The sequence below is a fragment of the Geotrypetes seraphini genome, chromosome 1 (genome assembly GCF_902459505.1).
Source record: "Geotrypetes seraphini chromosome 1, aGeoSer1.1, whole genome shotgun sequence".
Taxonomy (NCBI): domain Eukaryota; kingdom Metazoa; phylum Chordata; class Amphibia; order Gymnophiona; family Dermophiidae; genus Geotrypetes; species Geotrypetes seraphini.
This window is the reverse complement of record NC_047084.1, coordinates 332,022,839-332,042,658: the sequence shown is the minus strand read 5'-3', so window position 1 is coordinate 332,042,658 and position 19,820 is coordinate 332,022,839. Positions and strand designations below refer to the sequence as shown.

The 19,820-nt window shown below is 42.4% G+C and overlaps 1 protein-coding gene across 3 annotated transcripts in view; it reads left to right on the top strand.

The window, feature by feature from the left end:
• GRID2 (glutamate ionotropic receptor delta type subunit 2) overlaps positions 1-19,820 on the top strand; it is a 2,335,100-nt gene that overhangs the window by 510,961 nt on the left and 1,804,319 nt on the right. For 2 of the 3 annotated variants that reach the window (XM_033958336.1, XM_033958346.1), the window contains exon 2: positions 19,002-19,157. In XM_033958336.1, coding sequence (XP_033814227.1) covers positions 19,002-19,157 — 156 coding nt within the window. Of the gene's footprint in view, positions 1-19,001; positions 19,158-19,820 lie in introns of those variants that run through there. The other variant, XM_033958356.1, reaches the window with a different exon arrangement.

Genomic DNA, 19,820 nt, shown 5'->3' with positions numbered 1-19,820 from the left:
GCTTTCAGTTCAGTCACAGGACATGCATAGGAGTCACTGACCGCAACTTTGTGCAGAAAAATTACTGCAGCTGGAAAGAGGAAGGAGCCGGCCAGAGGGAGGCACATACTTGGGGAACAGAATGGAGAAAGGGAGTGAGAGAAAATTGTGTGTTGGAACTTGGGAGGGAGAGTGGCACATTGGCACACAGGAAGGAGGGATAGGGGTGCATTGATACTCGGGAGGGAGTACAAGTTGGATGTAAGTCGGATTTTCCTAAAATGGGGACTGCCTGTAATGTATTTTGTAGTACTCCACATGCTTACAACAGATATTTTGTATATATGGATCACAAACCATTTGCCTCCCAAAGTTTTTATTTACTTTAAAATATCCCTGCTCAGAGCTTTCTCTTCTCAAAAATTGTTTCTATATGCACAGAATGGGAAAGCTTCTTCTAATAACATGGTTCTCAAAATGAGTTCTTATCACTATGCAAAAATAGAAATAGCCTTGCTTGCTTCGCAGAGCTATGATTTATGAGCAAAATATTTATTCAGGCACACCAAAATTTATTGACTTGAGGAGTATCAGAATCGGAATTCATCTGAAATGTAGATGTTTACTTAGGAAACCACATTCCATATCTAGGAAGAATATTTTTTTTTTCAGTACAAAATTTAATTATTTGGATTTTGCTCCCAACATTTTCAATAGTAGCTGAAGGTGAGTTACATTTAGGTACACTAAGGAGTCCTTTAACTTAAACATTATGTTAAAATAAGTGTTATTTTTTTTTTTTCAATGTTGCAACTCGCTTAGTAAAAATTAAATTAAGCGATTGATCAAATTAAAATAAAACTTGAAACTTGAACTAAGGTGTGTTAATTGATTTAGTGTGTACTAAGGCCCTGATTTTATAAACAGTGCTTGAAGTTAGGCACCTAGATCAGCATGCCTATCCAATCTAGGCACCTAATTTGCACCCCCCCCCTTTTAATGAAACCAAGTTAGTGTTGTTTTTATCATCAGCCATGGTGGTAAATGCTCTGATGCTCATAGGCATGAGTGGCGGAGCTTTTACCACTGTGGCCCGGCGATAAAAAATGCTAACACAGCGTCATAAAGGGGTGGGATGGAGTAATTATTCTATTAGGCATAATCAGCACTGTTATTTGAAAAGCACCATTAAAAAGCTGGTATTAAAAAGCACCATTAATTAGCTGGTAGGCCCCTACCACTTTGAGGTAGGCGTCTACTCCGAGACACCTACCAGAAAGTAGGCATGGTTAGGGGTAGATTCTGGGCTTATTTTGACTTAGGTGTACTCATTTAGGCCAAGAAAACTCTGGTATATAAGGGACTTTACCTAAAGTTTCAATACCTACTAGCACCTAAGACCATTTAGGCACCAGTAGGCGCAATCAACCTAGCGGATGATTAACAATTGAACTCCTTGGTGCCTAGACGTTAAGCGTTAATTTATAGAATCAGGGCCTAAATGCTAAGATGTCCATTAGATTCTTATAGACATCTTAACATTTAGCACACCTTAGTAAAAAGACTTCTAAATATTTCCCTGTCTCTGGAGCATTCACAATCAAATATTGTATCTGAGGCAATGGAGGGTTGAGGGTCCCTTTTACTAAGCTGAAGTAGGTGCTACCATGCACCTAACGCTGCTTAGAATGGCATACAGAGGAAGCTCAAAATTTGTTTTAACACTTTTTTAAGAAGGGGCATGTCAGAGAGAATTCCTGTACTAATTGGTTAGAGCAGCTACATTTCCATGCACAAACTGGTTAGTATAGGATTATCATGTGAGCCCTTAGGGCCAGATTCTACAAACTACACCGGTAATAGTATCGGCAGCCACTGATCACATGTCAAAATCATGCAAATGGCACCATTTGGTGAATCGTGACTACCTCAAACATAAGCACTGGAAATATAGACAAGGTATTTTAGGCCTACATTTCCGGTTTGATGTGAATTATGTCTACAGATGCGTAAGGTCATTTCTGGCAATAGCCATACCTACTTCAACCTTAGGCATTCTAAGGCATTCCTGTAAATGCTCCTGTAAATGTGATCTAGGAGCCTGTTTTCTAGGCACATATATTTTTGTTTTTAAACAATTTTAAAATTGTTTTAAAATGACTTTGCTACTTAAGTGCTAAGTGTCGTTTTAGACTCCATGCTATCCCTTGAATCACAAATCTCCAACCTCTGGATGAAAATCTTCTTCACTATGAGACAACTGAGACTCATCAGACCTTACTTTCATCAACAACACTTTGCCCTACCTGAGCAGATGCTAATTCTGTCACAGTTGGACTACTGCAACTCCATCTACACAGCTATCAACACCACCCTTATCCGCAACCTGCAGTTCATATAAAACACAACAATAAGACTCATTCAGGCTGAAAAAATATGACTCAATCTCTGTCTCAAACAACTACACTGGCTATCCATCTCATCTCAAATAAATTTCAAAACTTAACAGAAACTCCACCGCACCACTTATTCACTTAATCTCCTTGACTTGGTCCTCTTCACCCAGAAATCTTGACAGAATACAGCTGAACCTCCCCTCATCAAAAAACCTCAAGTACAAAATGCATATTCAACACAATGTTCTCATTTTCTGGGGCAAAAACATGGAACAATCTCCCAACAATCATCAGATCTGAACCAAAATGGCTCACGATTTGCAAGAAACTAAAGACCTATTTCTTTGACTCCATATATTCTACCAACAAATAAATCCCAACAACCATCAGAACTGAACCAGATTTTGACACAAAATACATCCAAGGAAACTGACTCATGTTATCACAGTACCAACCTCCAGTTAATGACTATTTCAGACTCTATCTACCTCATGGCTTCATTCATCAAACTCAAATCGTGCACTCAGCACTGTTGCTCATACCCTTCATGGTTTAGCGTGGCACAATGATGACACTCAGGCGCTTGTCAACTCAAGTGGAATTTATTCGGCCGCAGCCATAACAGCACAATTACAACAATTACATCAAACTGTTATCAACTGAACATCATAATCAAGCATGAACGGTGATGAACTGTACACAGTAAACGCACTTCAGAAAATGGCATAACACACAATGTACATCACCAGGCAACATATAAGGAACTGATGGTCAGGCGCACAGCATCTGGCTCTCTATCCCGCACAATGTGGGGCGCCGTACAAGCTTCCCCCGCTCACCGGACCCTTCCCGTTCAAGGAGGTGTCCCCTCGTCAGCTGTACGTTGTTGTGAAGATCATGGCCTGGCCCCCTGCCGTCCAAGCAAGGCGACGTGCCCCATGTCTTAACCACTGTAAAGATGTCAGCCTTCTACCCATATGCTGTGCTTACCTGCCAACTGCCAGACTGGCTGCGACAGTAGTGAAGGGTGGGCGGGAGGGAAGTCGCGTCGATCTCCCTGGACCGCCGTCGGGAAAAGGGGCGACCTCCCTTCCGCTTCCCCCTCATCTCCTAACCCTCCCCTCCCCCCTCCCTCGCTGATTGGCGTTTCCTATCCTCCTCCCTCCCCCCCCCCCTCCTATCTATTCGCTCCGGCTTCGGCCGATTTGGCCTCGCTCCTCCCTATACGGGATCGGAGCTTGTTCTCAAATCGTGCACTCAGCACTGTTGCTCATACCCTTCATGGTTTAGCGTGGCACAATGATGACACTCAGGCGCTTGTCAACTCAAGTGGAATTTATTCGGCCGCAGCCATAACAGCACAATTACAACAATTACATCAAACTGTTATCAACTGAACATCATAATCAAGCATGAACGGTGATGAACTGTACACAGTAAACGCACTTCAGAAAATGGCATAACACACAATGTACATCACCAGGCAACATATAAGGAACTGATGGTCAGGCGCACAGCATCTGGCTCTCTATCCCGCACAATGTGGGGCGCCGTACAAGCTTCCCCCGCTCACCGGACCCTTCCCGTTCAAGGAGGTGTCCCCTCGTCAGCTGTACGTTGTTGTGAAGATCATGGCCTGGCCCCCTGCCGTCCAAGCAAGGCGACGTGCCCCATGTCTTAACCACTGTAAAGATGTCAGCCTTCTACCCATATGCTGTGCTTACCTGCCACTACCCGTGATAGCGAAACCTCGCTTATCGCGGGTTCCCCCCAAGTGTCATGGCTGCGGCCCCGCCCACGTTAACATATGCCATATATCCAGACCGATGTCGGAGCAGTGTACCCCGCCAGTACCGACGCGGACCGCTGTCCTCTAGCAATTAGACTTTTGTTTTATTATTATATATACATCCACCTATTTGGATCTAAAATTGAGGACTAGTGACTTTTGTTTTATTATTATATATACATCCACCTATTTGGATCTAAAATTGAGGACTAGTGACTTTTGTTTTATTATTATATATACATCCAACTATTTGACTAGTGTGTGATTAAGATAAGAAATGTTTTTTCTTTTATACTTTGATTCATTATTAGGACAGACGCGGACCGCTGTCCTCTAGCAATTAGACTTTTGTTTTATTATTATATATACATCCACCTATTTGGATCTAACATTGAGGACTAGTGACTTTTGTTTTATTATTATATATACATCCACCTATTTGGATCTAAAATTGAGGACTAGTGTGTGATTAAGATAAGAAATGTTTTTTTTTCTTTTATACTTTGATTCATTATTAGGATTGAAAGTAAACCTAAATGTTATCTGCTGTGCGAGATCTCACACCCTTCATACTTACCGGGGTATAATAGTTATCTCAACGGCTGTGCGAGATCTCACACCTTTCATATTTACCGGGGTATACTAGTTATCTCCACGGCTGTGCGAGATCTCTCATACTTACCGGGGTATAATAGTTATCTCCACGGCTGTGCGAGATCTCACACCTTTCATACTTACCGGGGTATAATAATTATCTCCACGGCTGTGCGAGATCTCACACCTTTCATACTTACCGGGGTATAATAATTATCTCCACGGCTGTGCGAGATCTCACACCTTTCATACTTACCGGGGTATAATAGTTATCTCCACGGCTGTGCGAGATCTCACACCTTTCATACTTACCGGGGTATAATAGTTATCTCCACGGCTGTGCGAGATCTCACACCTTTCATACTTCATTCGTCTACATTTAACTTGTTGAGTATATTCCGAGTTCTATATCAATAAGGTAGGGCCTGCTGGCTGAGGATAAACCATCGGTCTGCATTGCTGGCTGAGGATAAACCATCGGTTTGCATTTTCTGGACTAACTGTACACTGTTCGTGGTTTCTAGCGCCCACAGGATCAATGTAATGAGGAACTTCTGCTGTTAGAACCATACCCAAGGTACCTATACCCTGTAACTGTGACCCAAAGTATCTCGTCACCACCCTAATCTCAGAATGTGAGACCAATAAATGCTTTCGCAAATAATCAGGGAAGCCCTAATTATCTCTTGAGGTGCAGTAAGCCGAAAGTGAAATCCCGTACTGTAAAACATAAGTATGAAGGTCCGTGAGGTGCTGTGAACCAAATGCGAGGCAACATCCATCCCTAACCCTGATGTAAACCGAATAGTAACAGCCATAAACCGAATGTAAATCCATGATTTTCGAATTGTAACTTTTGCTAGGGTAAAACGCAGTTGAAGTAATGTCACTTAATTATGAAGGTCTTGCGGCTAAACTATAAGGTAAACCATGTAAACCCGACGATGTAAACCCCGCAACAAATGTAAGGTAGTGCTCATGAGGTTATGTAACCTAATTATGAAGGTACTTCTAATTATGAAGGTACTTCAAACCATCCCCGATGTAAACCCTGCTTTGTAACATCCATAACCCAAAGGTAGGCCCTGGAATTTTTTTTTTTTTTTTTTTTATATAACCCGATTGTAGACCCGGATTACAAGCTCAATAAACCCTTCATAACATTAGTAAAACTGAGCGTTCGTTCTTACCTCCCAGATGTTGATGCTCCTTGCTGAGTAGGGGGCTCCTTACGTTCTTATGTTCCTGATGCCTGCGAATGTAAGCTGGTCCCAAGGCTACGGTCTCCGATAATAAGGCAATTCAAGAAGTGGTAAGTAGCAAGGCAGTGTAGCTGATGAAGAGAGTTGAGTGATGCAAGCCAACAGTTAATAGAGGAGGTAGCATCGCCCCGTATAAGGGCCCGGTAAGGAAGGTAAATGAGGGCTCAAGGCTTACATCTTTCCTCCCGTTCAAGGTCGTAAGCACGGTGGTAAATGATGATATCAAGGCCGTGTTGCCGATGAAGAGTGAGTGAGGCACGAAAACAGTTAATACATGCGGTACGCATGAAGTGATATCATGGCAGTGTTGCCGATGAAGCGTGAGTGAGGCACGAAAACAGTTAATACATGCGGTACGCATGAAGTGATATCATAGAGGAGGTACGTACACATCTGTTGTCAGTAGCCTCGCCCCGTATAAGGGCCCGGTAAGGAAGGTAAATGAGGGCTCAAGGCTTACGTCTTTCTTCCCGTTCAAGGTCGTAAGCACGGTGGTAAATGATGATATCAAGGCCGTGTTGCCGATGAAGAGTGAGTGAGGCACGAAAACAGTTAATACATGCGGTACGCATGAAGTGATATCATGGCAGTGTTGCCGATGAAGCGTGAGTGAGGCACGAAAACAGTTAATACATGCGGTACGCATGAAGTGATATCATGGCAGTGTTGCCGATGAAGCGTGAGTGAGGCACGAAAACAGTTAATACATGCGGTACGCATGAAGTGATATCATGGCAGTGTTGCCGATGAAGCGTGAGTGAGGCACGAAAACAGTTAATACATGAGGTACGCATGAAGTGAGGGCCAGACCACCCTTGCCTGTAGCACCCCGTTTAAGGGGCCGCCCTAGTCATGGAGAAAACTCGAGGAAGCCAATATGAGGGCTCAAGGTCTACATCGTAGTACCCTCTGTAGATAACTGGAGGAACCTGGATATGGTCCCCTTGATTGTAGGAGTCAGGGAGGATGAAAGTCTTGAGTGGTAACCCTGGCGTGCTTAAGATGAGGAGCTGCTCCTGGCACCCAACTCATGGGCGCCCTTACCCATGAATGATCCATAGAAGCGATCCGTTGTTAGTACCACCAGAGTCCTTCAGCGGCCCGAAGCCACTGGAACAGAACATACGGATTAGCTGGGATAAGATATTAATGATGAGGGAGCAATTATGAGAACCTTTTGCTATGGGAAAGACTTGGACATGAAAGTAGGTATATCCTCCTGCGACACAGAAAGGTAATTTAGCTGACAGCTTTCGCTGGGTACAAGGAAAGGGTCTTTCTAGTAATTCCGCTACTCGGGACTCGCTGAAAGGTTAAATGATCAGCTCTCTATGAACATGTCCAGGTCTGGGGTTGCTCTCGGGATAAATAGATAAAGGTTGCTGCCGATGGGCAGCCCAGATGGTCAGCATGACTCTTAATCGCCATCCGGTACACATCCTGGAGGGAAATATAATAATTCCATAGTCTTTTCTTATCATGAGATTGAATTCGAAAGTCCTAGATGGTAATTCAAGAAAGCTTGGGACAAGTACAAAGAATTTGTAAGGGAATAAAAGAGAGAATGTATGGCGGGCAGAATGGATAAGCCATGAGGTCTTTACATGGTTATCACGTGGAAGTGTAAAGTGATGCATGTCATATAAACATAAAATAGAGGGCAGATAAGGGCCATGGCCCATCTTCCAGAAATGCGACAAAGATGGTTACGTGGTAGGAGGAGGTGCCGTACTGTGAAAGATTACAGAAAATCGTCCTCTTCTTTCTGGGGTTATTTGTGGGGATATTTGTGGGGTTATGTTAGTGGCCGCCATTTCCAATTGTGGGGTTCTATTAGAGCTCTCAAAGGTGGCTATTGCCTCCCGTATGACTTGAGCTAATGTTAAGTGGTCCCTTACTAACCTATTAGTGGAGGGGATAGTCTCCCTCGTAACAGGGGGGGCAACTTGTGTGGTGAGAGCTACCAGAGTCCTTACCCTGTGTGCTGGTATTCTGTGGTGATATGTGATCCACCGATGCAGATGAAGGAATCGGTGCTCCGGCAGGAGAGTCAAGTGGTGCATGTCGTGGTTGCAGTGGCTCACCTGGGACGGCCGCTGGCCCCGCTAATAGGCATTGGCGCACTGCGTTAACCCCATGTAGAGCTATCTGCTGGTGAACCTCGGTCATTAAGTCGGCGAGCTCCTGCAGCGCGTGTGGTTCCCTTCCTTTGTGTGTAGGCCGCGGGCTTTTTTTGCTGTGGTATCTTGGATCTTGGCTTCCGCTGTGATGGCATGGCTACAACAAATGCTAAGAGAATGAGACTGTCAGTACAAGAATAAGTAAAGTGGAAACCCGATCTAGTACAAACATGTCATGTATAACTTTGTTGGAGACTGCTGGCAAGAAACTTAGCTGGCTATGAATGCTGTCTAAGCAGAAACTTAATAAAGAAAACATGAATGCTGTCTAAGCAGCCACTTAATAAAGGAGAAAAAAAAAAAATATTGAATTTTACAGGTCACACGCAGTGGATTGACAGTATAATAAATAGCCTCATATTAATGTGCTAGACTAACCAGGCCAGGCGGAAAACCGTGAGGGAATGGAAAGTTTATTATTATTTATTATTATTATTTTGAGGAGAGTAGTATTAAAGCAATGGTAGCAAGCCGGACAAATCCTGTTTCTCAGTAGAGAGAGCACAGTGAAAGCAAGCTATTAGCTCTCATGTGAGCACAAGCAGTGCTGGGCTAAAAGTTATTTAAAAGTTGCTTCAGCTCTCATGTGAGCAGAAGCAGTGCAGGAGGAGAGTCTCGGCCTCATGGCCATCAAAAACCCCTTCCTTGCTGACACGCTAGTCTGGGTGACCGCGTGGAGCGTGAGCCCTCGAACGGGGAGGGGGCCGCTGCAGCGCACGGGGAGCGAGGCCGGCGGTGGGCCACGTGGCCGCGCGCGCGGAGAACTTACCCGCTCTGTGGCCGGGGTCCTTGCGAGCGCGGCCGGCGCCTGACCATGTGGTGACGATCGAGGCCGGCGCCGGGCCTCGTGGTGCCGCACTCGGCCATCTACAAATGGCCCGCCCCCTTTCTCACAGGGTAAAGGAGCGCACGGCGATGGGGAGCAAGGCCGACCCCCACCTCCCTGAGTGAGGGATCGAAACTCCTGGGGGCGGTTTTTGTTTTTTTTTTTTTTTTTTTTGTTTTGTGTGTCCCTGCGGGCGGCGCTCCCGACGTCCCGCAGGGGTCCGCCGCAGCGACGACGCAGGCCGGCGCCGGGCCACGTGGCGCCGCACTCGCTCCCAGCGGGCGCCCTCTCCCTCCTCTCCCGGCGCGATGGACAGAACCACAGGCGGCGAAAACTAGGGATTTGAGGGGTTTTCCCATCCGCCTGCTCCTCGCATACTTACCGTTCTGAGTGCAGAGCAAGGCGGATGGCTGACGTCGCAATGGGCCTGCTTCGGAAGAGAGGCGAAGTCGCTGGAGGTAGGCTGCTGGTTCTAGAGTGTTGAACTGTAGGCTAAAACTTTTTGATGTGAGAGGAGGTAAGAAGTCGCGTCGATCTCCCTGGACCGCCGTCGGGAAAAGGGGCGACCTCCCTTCCGCTTCCCCCTCATCTCCTAACCCTCCCCTCCCCCCTCCCTCGCTGATTGGCGTTTCCTATCCTCCTCCCTCCCCCCCCCCTCCTATCTATTCGCTCCGGCTTCGGCCGATTTGGCCTCGCTCCTCCCTATACGGGATCGGAGCTTGTTCTGTATTAACTCTTCTCGCTGTATTTTACCCTTCCCTATATGCTTATGTAATGTAATTCCAGCAGCATCTCTGAAATCGCTACTTCATAGAATCCCAAGGTTCTATAATATATTTCTATTGTATTCGTGCACTGAACCAAACTGTATCTACATAAATGTACTATAAGTCACCTCGAACCTTTTTAGGCATAGCAAAACTCATAAATCCCAGATTAGATTACATTAAGGCACCGGTAGGTGCTATTTATAGAATATAGGCCTTACTGCCTACAAAATGGATAGTGATAAATACTCACATGACAAATTTTATTAATTGGTGCACATTAATGTCAACATTAATATGTGTCCAATAAAAATGCACACGGGGGGAGAGAAGGGGGGGGGGCAATGAGACACTTTTTGTTGCAGCTTAGTAATATGGCCCCTAAGCAGCTTGACCAAAGCTAGATCAGCAGTGGGATGCTGTAACCAAGAGGCTCCACTCCTTCATTAGTGCACTAAAAATCATTGCAGTAAATTTACATTTAATATAGTGCAGATGAAGGCAATTATTATCAACATCATCATCATGATCGTCATTTTCTCATCGATCTGCTATTTTAAACAGAATTAAAGGAGAAATTAGACTTTCAGCAGGTGTACTTTATATGCAGTGAACTAAAGTCTGCTACAGAGAGTCTGTAGACTCCAGCTGAATTGGCAGCAGGAATTATTTTGGGGCAAGGACCAGATGTTGTTGAACCACAGCAGAGTCTTGCTTTCTAGAATTTGATTTATGCATGTGTCAATTGACCTGTATTTATAGCTGCATGAAATATTTGACATCTTAATTTGATATGCCTCATTCTAGTCTGTAAACAGTGCTTCTAAATCACTGAAAGTCATGGCTTTAAAGAAAAGAAGTTGTATTAACCTAGGCTATTTGGTGGGTCACCCTGTCTTAAGAAATCATGACATTACTAACACACATCTCTGCCTTATTGATCTACTGTATATATTTCACACATATTCTATATCTTATATAAGTTATGAATTGACATCTATTTCAACAAAATAGTTGAACACCTACATTGCACAGTGGGTATCTAATAGTTGGGACTGTTACAGCTGAATAGTTGGATATCAGATCTCTTCTTTTATATACAAAAAGCACCATAATAGAAAGGAGCTGCTCTTACTCAATATTCATTTGTAATTCATTGGCGCCTTAGACACATAAAACATGGCCGATAAAGTTCATATGGTCTATCCAGTCTCACCATCTGCTCCGTCCAATATACTGTGTACAGTATTCCTGCCCTTTAGAGTTCCATACCATCCACTATCCCTTCTTCTCCCCTAAACATCCTATGTGCCTGTCCCAAAGTTTTAATATAGACTTGGTCTCCATCACTTCCATTAAGAAGCCATTCTATGTGTCCACCACCCCTTTCTGTAAACAAGTATTTCATTAGATTACTCCTGCATCAATCCCCTCACACAAGTTCATCCTATGCCCCCTCATTCCAGAGCTTCCTTTCAATTGAAAAAAGCTTGCCTCCTATGCATTTATATACATATTGAGATCTTTAAGTCTGTTTTCATATGCTTTATGACATTTTTTTTATTCTGTCGGAAAAATGCGGAACAAAAAATGTAGAAAATTGCTGGACTAAGTGTATAACCCTCAATGGAAACTGCCCCAATTTTGTTGGCTGGGTTGATAACTTTTCAGTGGCCCTTTGTATATATATATACACTAGCTTTATAGCCCGTTACATTAACGGGTGCTAGAATATATGTGTGTGTGTCTGTCTTTATTTCTTTCTCTCTCTGTCTCCTTAGCCGTTTTCTGTATTTCTGTCTCTTTCTTTCTTTCTGTCTTTCTTTTAGCTGTCCACCACCACCTCTTGTGTGCTCCCCCTGTCCATTCTCCCTTCCTTTTACCTCCCCTTTTACCACCACCACCCCTTCACTGCTCCCCTTATCCAGAAGCAGCCCTTCTCCCTTTGTTTTACCTCCCCCCTGTCCATCAGCACCTCTTCCTGCTCCCCCTGTCCAGCAGTAGGCCTCCCTTCCTTTTTTTTCCACCCCTGTCCATCAGCACCTTTTCCTGCTCCCCCTGTCCAGCAGTAGGCCTCCCTTCCTTTTTTTTCCACCCCTGTCCATCAGCACCTCTTCCTGCTCCTCCTGTCCAGCAGTAGGCCTCCTTTCCTTTTTTTTCCACCCCTGTCCATCAGGACCTCTTCCTGCTCCCCCTGTCCAGCAGTAGGCCTCCTTTCCTTTATTTCCACCCCTGTCCATCAGCACCTCTTCCTGCTCCCCCTGCCGCATGCTGGCCCAGCAATGGTTGCAAGTCTTGTCTATGCTCTACAGTAGGCGGGTCTCTCAGCCGTCAGCAGACCTGATGCAAGGAGGCTGGGACAGATTAACTCTTACCTGATCGCTTTCCAGTGTGATGAATTAAAACGTGTTACTGGAAGTCAAACTCGATGCAGGTATAGGAACAGTGATGTGGCAACTTAAAGCTTTAAAAGGCACAAATACTCCAGCTACACCGAGGGGGGGGTCAGTTTCTTCTTAGCCTTTAGCACTTCCCTTTCAGTAATGCGCTTCCCTTTTTTAATTCAAAGCCGACGCCGCGGCTCCTCTCTCGATCCCCGCCTGATGCGGTTCGAGAGAGTAGCCGCGGCAGCGGCTTAGATGCGCTGTGTTGGGGGGGTAGTTAAGCGCGGGGACCGGGTTGCGCGCTTTCACGCTTAGTAGATTTCACGGCTTCTGTGGTGCCAGAGCTGCAGGAGAGGGAGCGGGTTGTGTGCGGTGGGGGAGGCCCCGACTGCCCCAGCTGCAGCTTCTTCGTTGTCGGTGATGTTGGAGAGGGATTGGACTGGTGAGGAGCTTCGGGGGCTGCTGCTGTTCTTCCACCGTGTCGGGCCCTTTGCTTTTCCTGAGTGAGCCGAGTTGCCATGTGTTATGTAAAAAGCGCGCATGCGCACTCTTGTGGCCACTTCCTGACAGATCAGATCTCAGGGAACACGGCTTAAGAGTGCGCATGTGTGCTTAGCATTTTATATATATATATACTGTAGGTAGTTGTGCTTGCAACTCCAAATTTGTGCTAACATAAATAATTGATTGTTAGCAGCAAATTATTGAGAATTAATATCTCAATAGCTAATTTAGGCCCCCTTTTATCAAGCAGCATTAGGGTTGTTTATTGCTGACTGCTGTGTTAAAAGCTATGAGCATCAGAGCTTTTACCCCAGCAGCTGGCGATAAAACACCCTAAAGCAGTTTGATAAAAGGGGGCCTTAGTTGCCTGTGCAAGTCAGGATCATGCAAAAAATTTGGGTGGCCCGTGTAGAATCCAGGGGTAAATGCTAAGAATCCCATTGGTCTAGAATGGGCTGCACAATATTTAGCATATGCTAATCAGTAACATGAGCTAAATCCATTAGTGCACCTTAATAAAAGAACCCTTAAATAAGGTCTCAATAGAGACTTACATAGAAGCATTATTATTTCTTTTTTCCTGATGGCCATTCCTCTCCCTATGCACCCAAGCATCCTTCTGGTTTTCTATCTGGTTTTCTATCCTTCTGGCCTTTTCTATTTGTTCTTGATATATTGATAATATAACATAACATAAATTTTTATTTATATTTCACATAAGCCTTGCAGTTCTATGCAGTTTACAAAGGAGGAAAAAACTGACAGTTATCAGTGAGCTACAATAAGACTCGGGAAGGAAATAGCAGTGGAGTTACAAAGGTGGTTGACTCTGTATACTTACAGAGAGGTAGAAAGATTAATGACAAGGGGCTGCCATATAATTTGGCATTAGTGGTAAACTGTAAGGTTCAGAGGTAATCAGATGAGCCTTACAAAGAAGGTATAGCAGAATAGTATCAGTGAGCTATGTCATAAGTGGCAAGCTAGGTTAGCATTTGAGGTCCTGTAGCTTCTGAAAGTATCTAAGAAGGTCTGCTGAATTTTGGGAAAAGTATGATTTTAGGAGCCTCCTAAAGTGCATGTAAGAGGTAGATGTTTTGATCAGTTGGCTCAGTTATGGGTCTTTGGTGGCAGTTTTGTAAGACAGTAGTCTGCAGATGAATCTTTTTTTGAGTGTAGCCTTTGATTGAGGGGAGAGTTAAGAATGATTGATGATGTGTGGATTGACCAGGTCCGGTGAATATGAATTGATTGGTGAGGTAGTTAGGCAGTAGACCATATAGTGCTTTGTAAAAGAGGCATCCGAATTTGAAGAGCACTCAACCTTCAATCATCAGCCAATGCAGCTTTTGATAGAATGGAGCTATGTGGTCAAATTTTTTTAGGTTGAAGATTAACCTGACAACATTGTTTTGGATGACACTTAGGCCCTCTTTTACTACTACTACTACTACTAATAACAGTTTATATATCACAGGACCGTGAAGTTCTATGCGGTTTACAATGATTAGAAATGTTACAGATTGAGTGAATAAACAAAGTTACAGATTGAATGAACAAAGTACAGATTTAGCGACAGGTGGGCTAACCGATTTAGCATGCACTAATCGATTTAACGTGTACTAAGTGCTAATACGTGCATGTTAGTCTATAGATGCGTTAGCGTTTAGTGCATGCTAATCAGATAGTGGACCTTAGTAAAAGAGGGGGTTATTTTCTAGAAGTGTCTGTGTAGTCCCATTAGGTACACAATGTTGCAATAGTCAAGGATGCTTAGGACTATTGCCTGGACTAGGAGTTGGAATGGTGCCAGTTCAAAAGTATTTCCTTATGGACCTGAGTTTACATAATGTTTAAAGCTTTTATGTATGACATTATCTACTTGGGCTAACATGGATAGTTGTCTGTCTAGGTGGATACCCAGGATGTTAATTGTAGGGGAGATTGGAAAGTTGGTTCCCCTCAAGGTGAGGGAGTCCATTGTGAAGTTGGTGGATGAGTCTATGAAGAATTTTGTTTTTTCAGTATTTAGTTTTAGTTTGGAGTTGGCCAATAAATCTTCTATTGTAGACAAGACTGAGTCTATGCTCTGTAATTACATATGTGTCAGGCAGGTAACAGGGAGAATGATGGTGATGTCATCAGCATAGCTGTAATGAGCAATGTTTAGGCTTCTCAGGTGGTCACCTAGTGAGGCTAAGTAGACGATAAAAAAGAGGGCTGACAGTGGTATGCCATAGCTGCTTGTGGTATGCCACAACTGCTGGTCCATTTGTCAGATTGAACTTGGTAGTTGCGAGTTTTCAAGAAGACTCGGAACTAGTTGAGAAAATTTCCTGATATTCCAAAGGAGAATAGGCAGAGTAGTAGCAAGTCATGGTCCACTAAGTCGAAGGCACTGCTGAGGTCCAGTTGTAGTATGAGTGCATTTAGTCCCTTGCTTAATATACTGTATAGGTCATTGAGGAGGGAGGCAATTAGCGTTTCAGTGCTGAACAATGGTCTGAAATCTGATTGGGAATCATGGACTAGATGAAATTGATCTAGGTGGTTGCGTTTGGACTGTGTCCTCCATGAGTTTTATGAATAGGGGGATTAGTACAATGGGTCTGCAATTGTTAGGCTCTGAGGTAGGTTTTTTTATTGTCTTTTACGATGAGTTTGATGATGATGTGGTCTCTTCCTATGGGAAATTCCCCTCTGCTTAGTGTGTCTGCTAACCAGTCCCCTGTTTTACTAAGGTGCGCTAACCGATTAGCGCGTGCTAATCAAATTAGCACACGCTAAATGCTAATGCATCCATAGATTAACATGCGTGCATTAGCGTTTAGTGTGTGCTAATTTGATTAGCATGCGCTAATCGGTTAGCGCACCTTAGTAAAATGGGGCCCAAGTGTAAAGATTGGATAGGAACTTGTCTGGGACTTTAACCATTAGTGGAAGGGGACAGGAGTCTATGAAGGATTATTTTTTAGCATCAATAGATGGTTGAAATGTGTCCAAGTCGATAAAGAGAATGAGTTCCAGCACATGCTGACTCGATGTGCATATATCCTTGGGTTTAGAGGGATTATGCAGGTGGGAGATTTCTTTGCATTGAGTCTCTTGATGTTTGTATTGACACTGTAATGTAGCACATTTTATTATATTGTTGTTTGTTTTACTAAACAATTCTATCATATTATACACTGCTTTGATCAAAACAGAAACAGAATAATATACCTCATCTTATCAAGTTTTGTGCAAATGGGCCAAAATTCTGTACAGGACAGGCTGCAGTTAGGTGGAGGTAGTCATCCTACTGTCACCTAACTAACCAATCAGGGGCACGGATGTCTAAGGCTGGCGGTGGCATGGTATACGCCAGATGTGACCTTAGGCATCCCTATGTGCCTCCGTAAGCATGAGACTGGCACCTTAAAAGTAGTGCAATCTATAATTGGCTTAACTGATTCAATCCTCGGGGAGAGGGTTTGGCCTTTGAAAATGAAAACCTATTCTTAAATACTATAAATAAACGGACATCAGTATGAGCTCTCAAAGTGTAAACGAGGGATTTGAGCTCAGGCAGCAACTCATAGGTGACCAGCACCAGACATGAGTCTAAATGAGGACTGCCTCATACATCATTTAGTCCTGAGTGTGCAAACCATGCAAAAAAAAATAATAAGATGATGACTAGATCAAGGTCAAACAGTCACACCGAGGAGAAGAATTAACCTAAACTATATAGACTCCCAAGAATCTGCCTTAATACACAATAACAATTATAATATAAAGTGCAAAGTGCTACAAATATTGCAAGCTAGTGAAATTGATAAAAAAATACACTCTGATATAAAGAAACCCCTCAAGATGCCCTAATAAATGAGTAAATAAAATCACATAAATAGGCTGTAAAGTGCATAAGAATATTTCAAAAAATTCATAAGAACCGTGGAATAATTGCTATAAACCTAGAGTAATACATGAAAAAAACCCTAAATGCATGAATCATCGAAAAATTCATGAAGACATATATAAATAAATGGATATTCAAAAACCCACATAAGATTACATTGTAAATTGTAAAATGCTAAGAAAAATATGTAAAAGATCAAAAAGTGAAGAAGTAAGAATCCTATAAAACATTCATATTTCTTCATAGCAATTCATATATTCATCATAATAATTCATAATAGTTCATTACAATTCATCTTTCTACAAACTGTTCATGCCACCACTTCATTCGTGGGACATTCTCATCAGGAGCTGTAATGCACAAGAAAGTACTTACAACAAAGAAAAATGGGGAGACCCAATGATCCACAGTGAAAACAATCCACCGATGAAAACAAAAACTGTGGATACAGATGTTCTGGAGATAATTTATTAAACACTGACATATAAAACCATGAAAATTCAATTAAAAAAAGTACAATGATAAAAAATACTGTCTCCTTAACATTTTTTTGCTACTTCAACTTGTCTGTGGTGTTCTTTGCTCACATGTTTAAAGATAATAGACTGTTTTCAGTCCAATTCTTTATATGTGAGGTTGCAAACCATTGAACCCCTGAGGAAGGCGTGTTTGCCGAAACACGGACCGTGTAGGGTCCGGTTGGATTTTTATCACAGTTTTTTTTATCATTATACTTTTTAAATTGGTTTTATATGTCAGTGTTTAATAAATTATCTCCAGAACATCTGTATGCACAGTTTTTGTTTTTGTTTTCAAGAAAGTGCTTAGCCAGTCCTATTTCAAAAGGTACTGCCACTCGAGGAGTACTTAGCTCAATCCTGTATGGGAAAGGTACTGCTACTCGACAGAGCTCTGCTTCGTCGTCTTCATCAGGAGCAGACGATACTTAAATTAGATACAGCAGAAAACTATTCCAATCTATCAGCTCAAACTTCTGAAGTGTGGAGAAATTGAACAGTCGCTGGCCTACATTTAAGGCACCTCTGCTAAAAGCAGCTGCAATTTTACAAATTATGCTGGTGCATAATTGGCATGCGATTGGCGGCCGTTTCTTAGGCAGCCACAAATACTGGCACCGTTTATTGAATCTGGTCCATAGTATGTTTTCCAGTTTTTCAACAGTAGTATTCTAAAGCAATGCTTTTCAATTTTCTCCTGCAGGTCTTCATGATTACAATAATGAATATGCATGAGGCACGTTTAAATACAATTGATTTATATTATATACATATTTATCACATGTATATTTGTTGTGTTGATATTGAAAACCTGACTGATGAGGCATGACATCCAGGAATGGTTTTTGAAAAAGTGTCCTAAGTATAGGGTGCTCCAAAGCAAACAGGGAAGCAACAATCTATGATATTGGCACACTTCCAAAATAAAGCATGTGCAAACCCCCCCTCCCCCCCAAAAAAAAACCCCAAAACAAAAAAAAACAACCCAAAAACAAACTAGAAGTGGTTCTAACTATATTGAAAGGTGATTATAGATTTAAATTTATTTTTCACATTTTTTTTTTGTAATGCTCAGAGATCATTTAATATCAGACCTCGGGGAGAGACCTGAACAGATGAATGTTCCGTAACTGTCACCTCTAAACATTGTACTTTTTTAAAATTACTTAAGAGAATTAAAAAAATGAGAAGTGTAAAAACTGCATGAACTTATCTGAAAAATCTATGAGTGGTATACAGCAGGTTCTGGGTTCAACGTGTTTCTCAATCAAGCTTCTTCAAATAACTCGTACTGTAATGTTCTAATGTTGCTCTGCTGCAAAAGTCCCTTGGGGGGAGGGGAGGATTGGGGCTTAAATGTTGTCTTACATCACCTTTGGATTTGGATGGCACAGATTGAAAAGTAGGTAGGCCTAGTTTGAGAGGGGGGGGGGGGGGGCAATTTGCTAAGTGTAGGGTGACCAGGTTATCCATTCTAGAAGAGAGACTTTTTTGACCAGCCCTGGATTTCCTCAAACCTCATAATGGTGCACTATAGGACCTGCAGCACTGATTTCAGTGGATAGCATCATGGACTACAAATATTATACTACTTTAGGATATAATTTAAAAACTAGGAATAGCCAAAAAGTCTCCCTTCTGGTTACCCTACCTAAATGATAGAACAAATCCTTTGGGTTAGGATTTTTACATGTTGAAATCAAGAAGAGATTGATTTCCAAGCACATACAATTAAATGTCCCTGATTTGATATAACATTTTCAACATCTGAATGTCTAGCCTTTTATTCTTTATTAAAAATAAGCAAGTGTAGCTAACACCTCAAAAGGCTGTTCTGCAGGAGACTTTTTGTTCCTTCTTAAGCAGCTGAATCTTTAATAAACAATATTTCTTCTTTCCAGGGGCAATTTTTGATGAATCTGCCAAAAAGGATGACGAAGTGTTTCGAATGGCAGTTGCCGACCTTAACCAGAATGAAGAAATCTTGCAGACAGAAAAAATCACATTTTCTGTGACATTTGTGGACGAAAACAACCCTTTCCAGGCAGTCCAAGAAGGTAGGAATTGGAATAATTGTTTCTGCTGGTATGAAAACTCAGTGCAGCAGCATTATGTAACCAACAGATGTGTAAGCTTCCCAGTCCATTGAGAGTATGCTGTTGTTTTAGATAATCTACCAACAGTTTTTCTTGAATCTGTCTTGAATAATTAAACACAATTGATATTTTTCCACGAAAAGAGCAGACTAAAATATAAATGATCTGATATCTGGGTTAAACTCTAATTTTTCAACGTCCTGCTGAGATGCTCTCCCTGATGTAAACCTCAGCAGTTGCTTGAAATTTTCCTGCTATGCAGACTCATTTATTTGTATTTTTTTTTTTCACCTAATGTGCTCAGGCTTTTCAACATCTACTTTTATCAATCTGTTCTTGACGGCTAGTGTCTTTTCTTTGGGGGGGATTTAGCTCATGGCAAACCTACGTTCCTTAAAAACTATTGACTTTTTATACATGTTGATATTATTTTAAGCAAGTTTATAAAACGTAAAGAACATTATGCAAAAGTTTTATCTGAAATTTCTCTGTTAGACCTGAAGTTCTTAGATTCATTCACAATATAGTTGACAGTCTTAGAGACTAAAATAGAGCATCAATTAAGATAAAATAATGGTAATTATTTCATCTGTCTTTGTAGTTCTTTAGAGTAGTATTTGTACA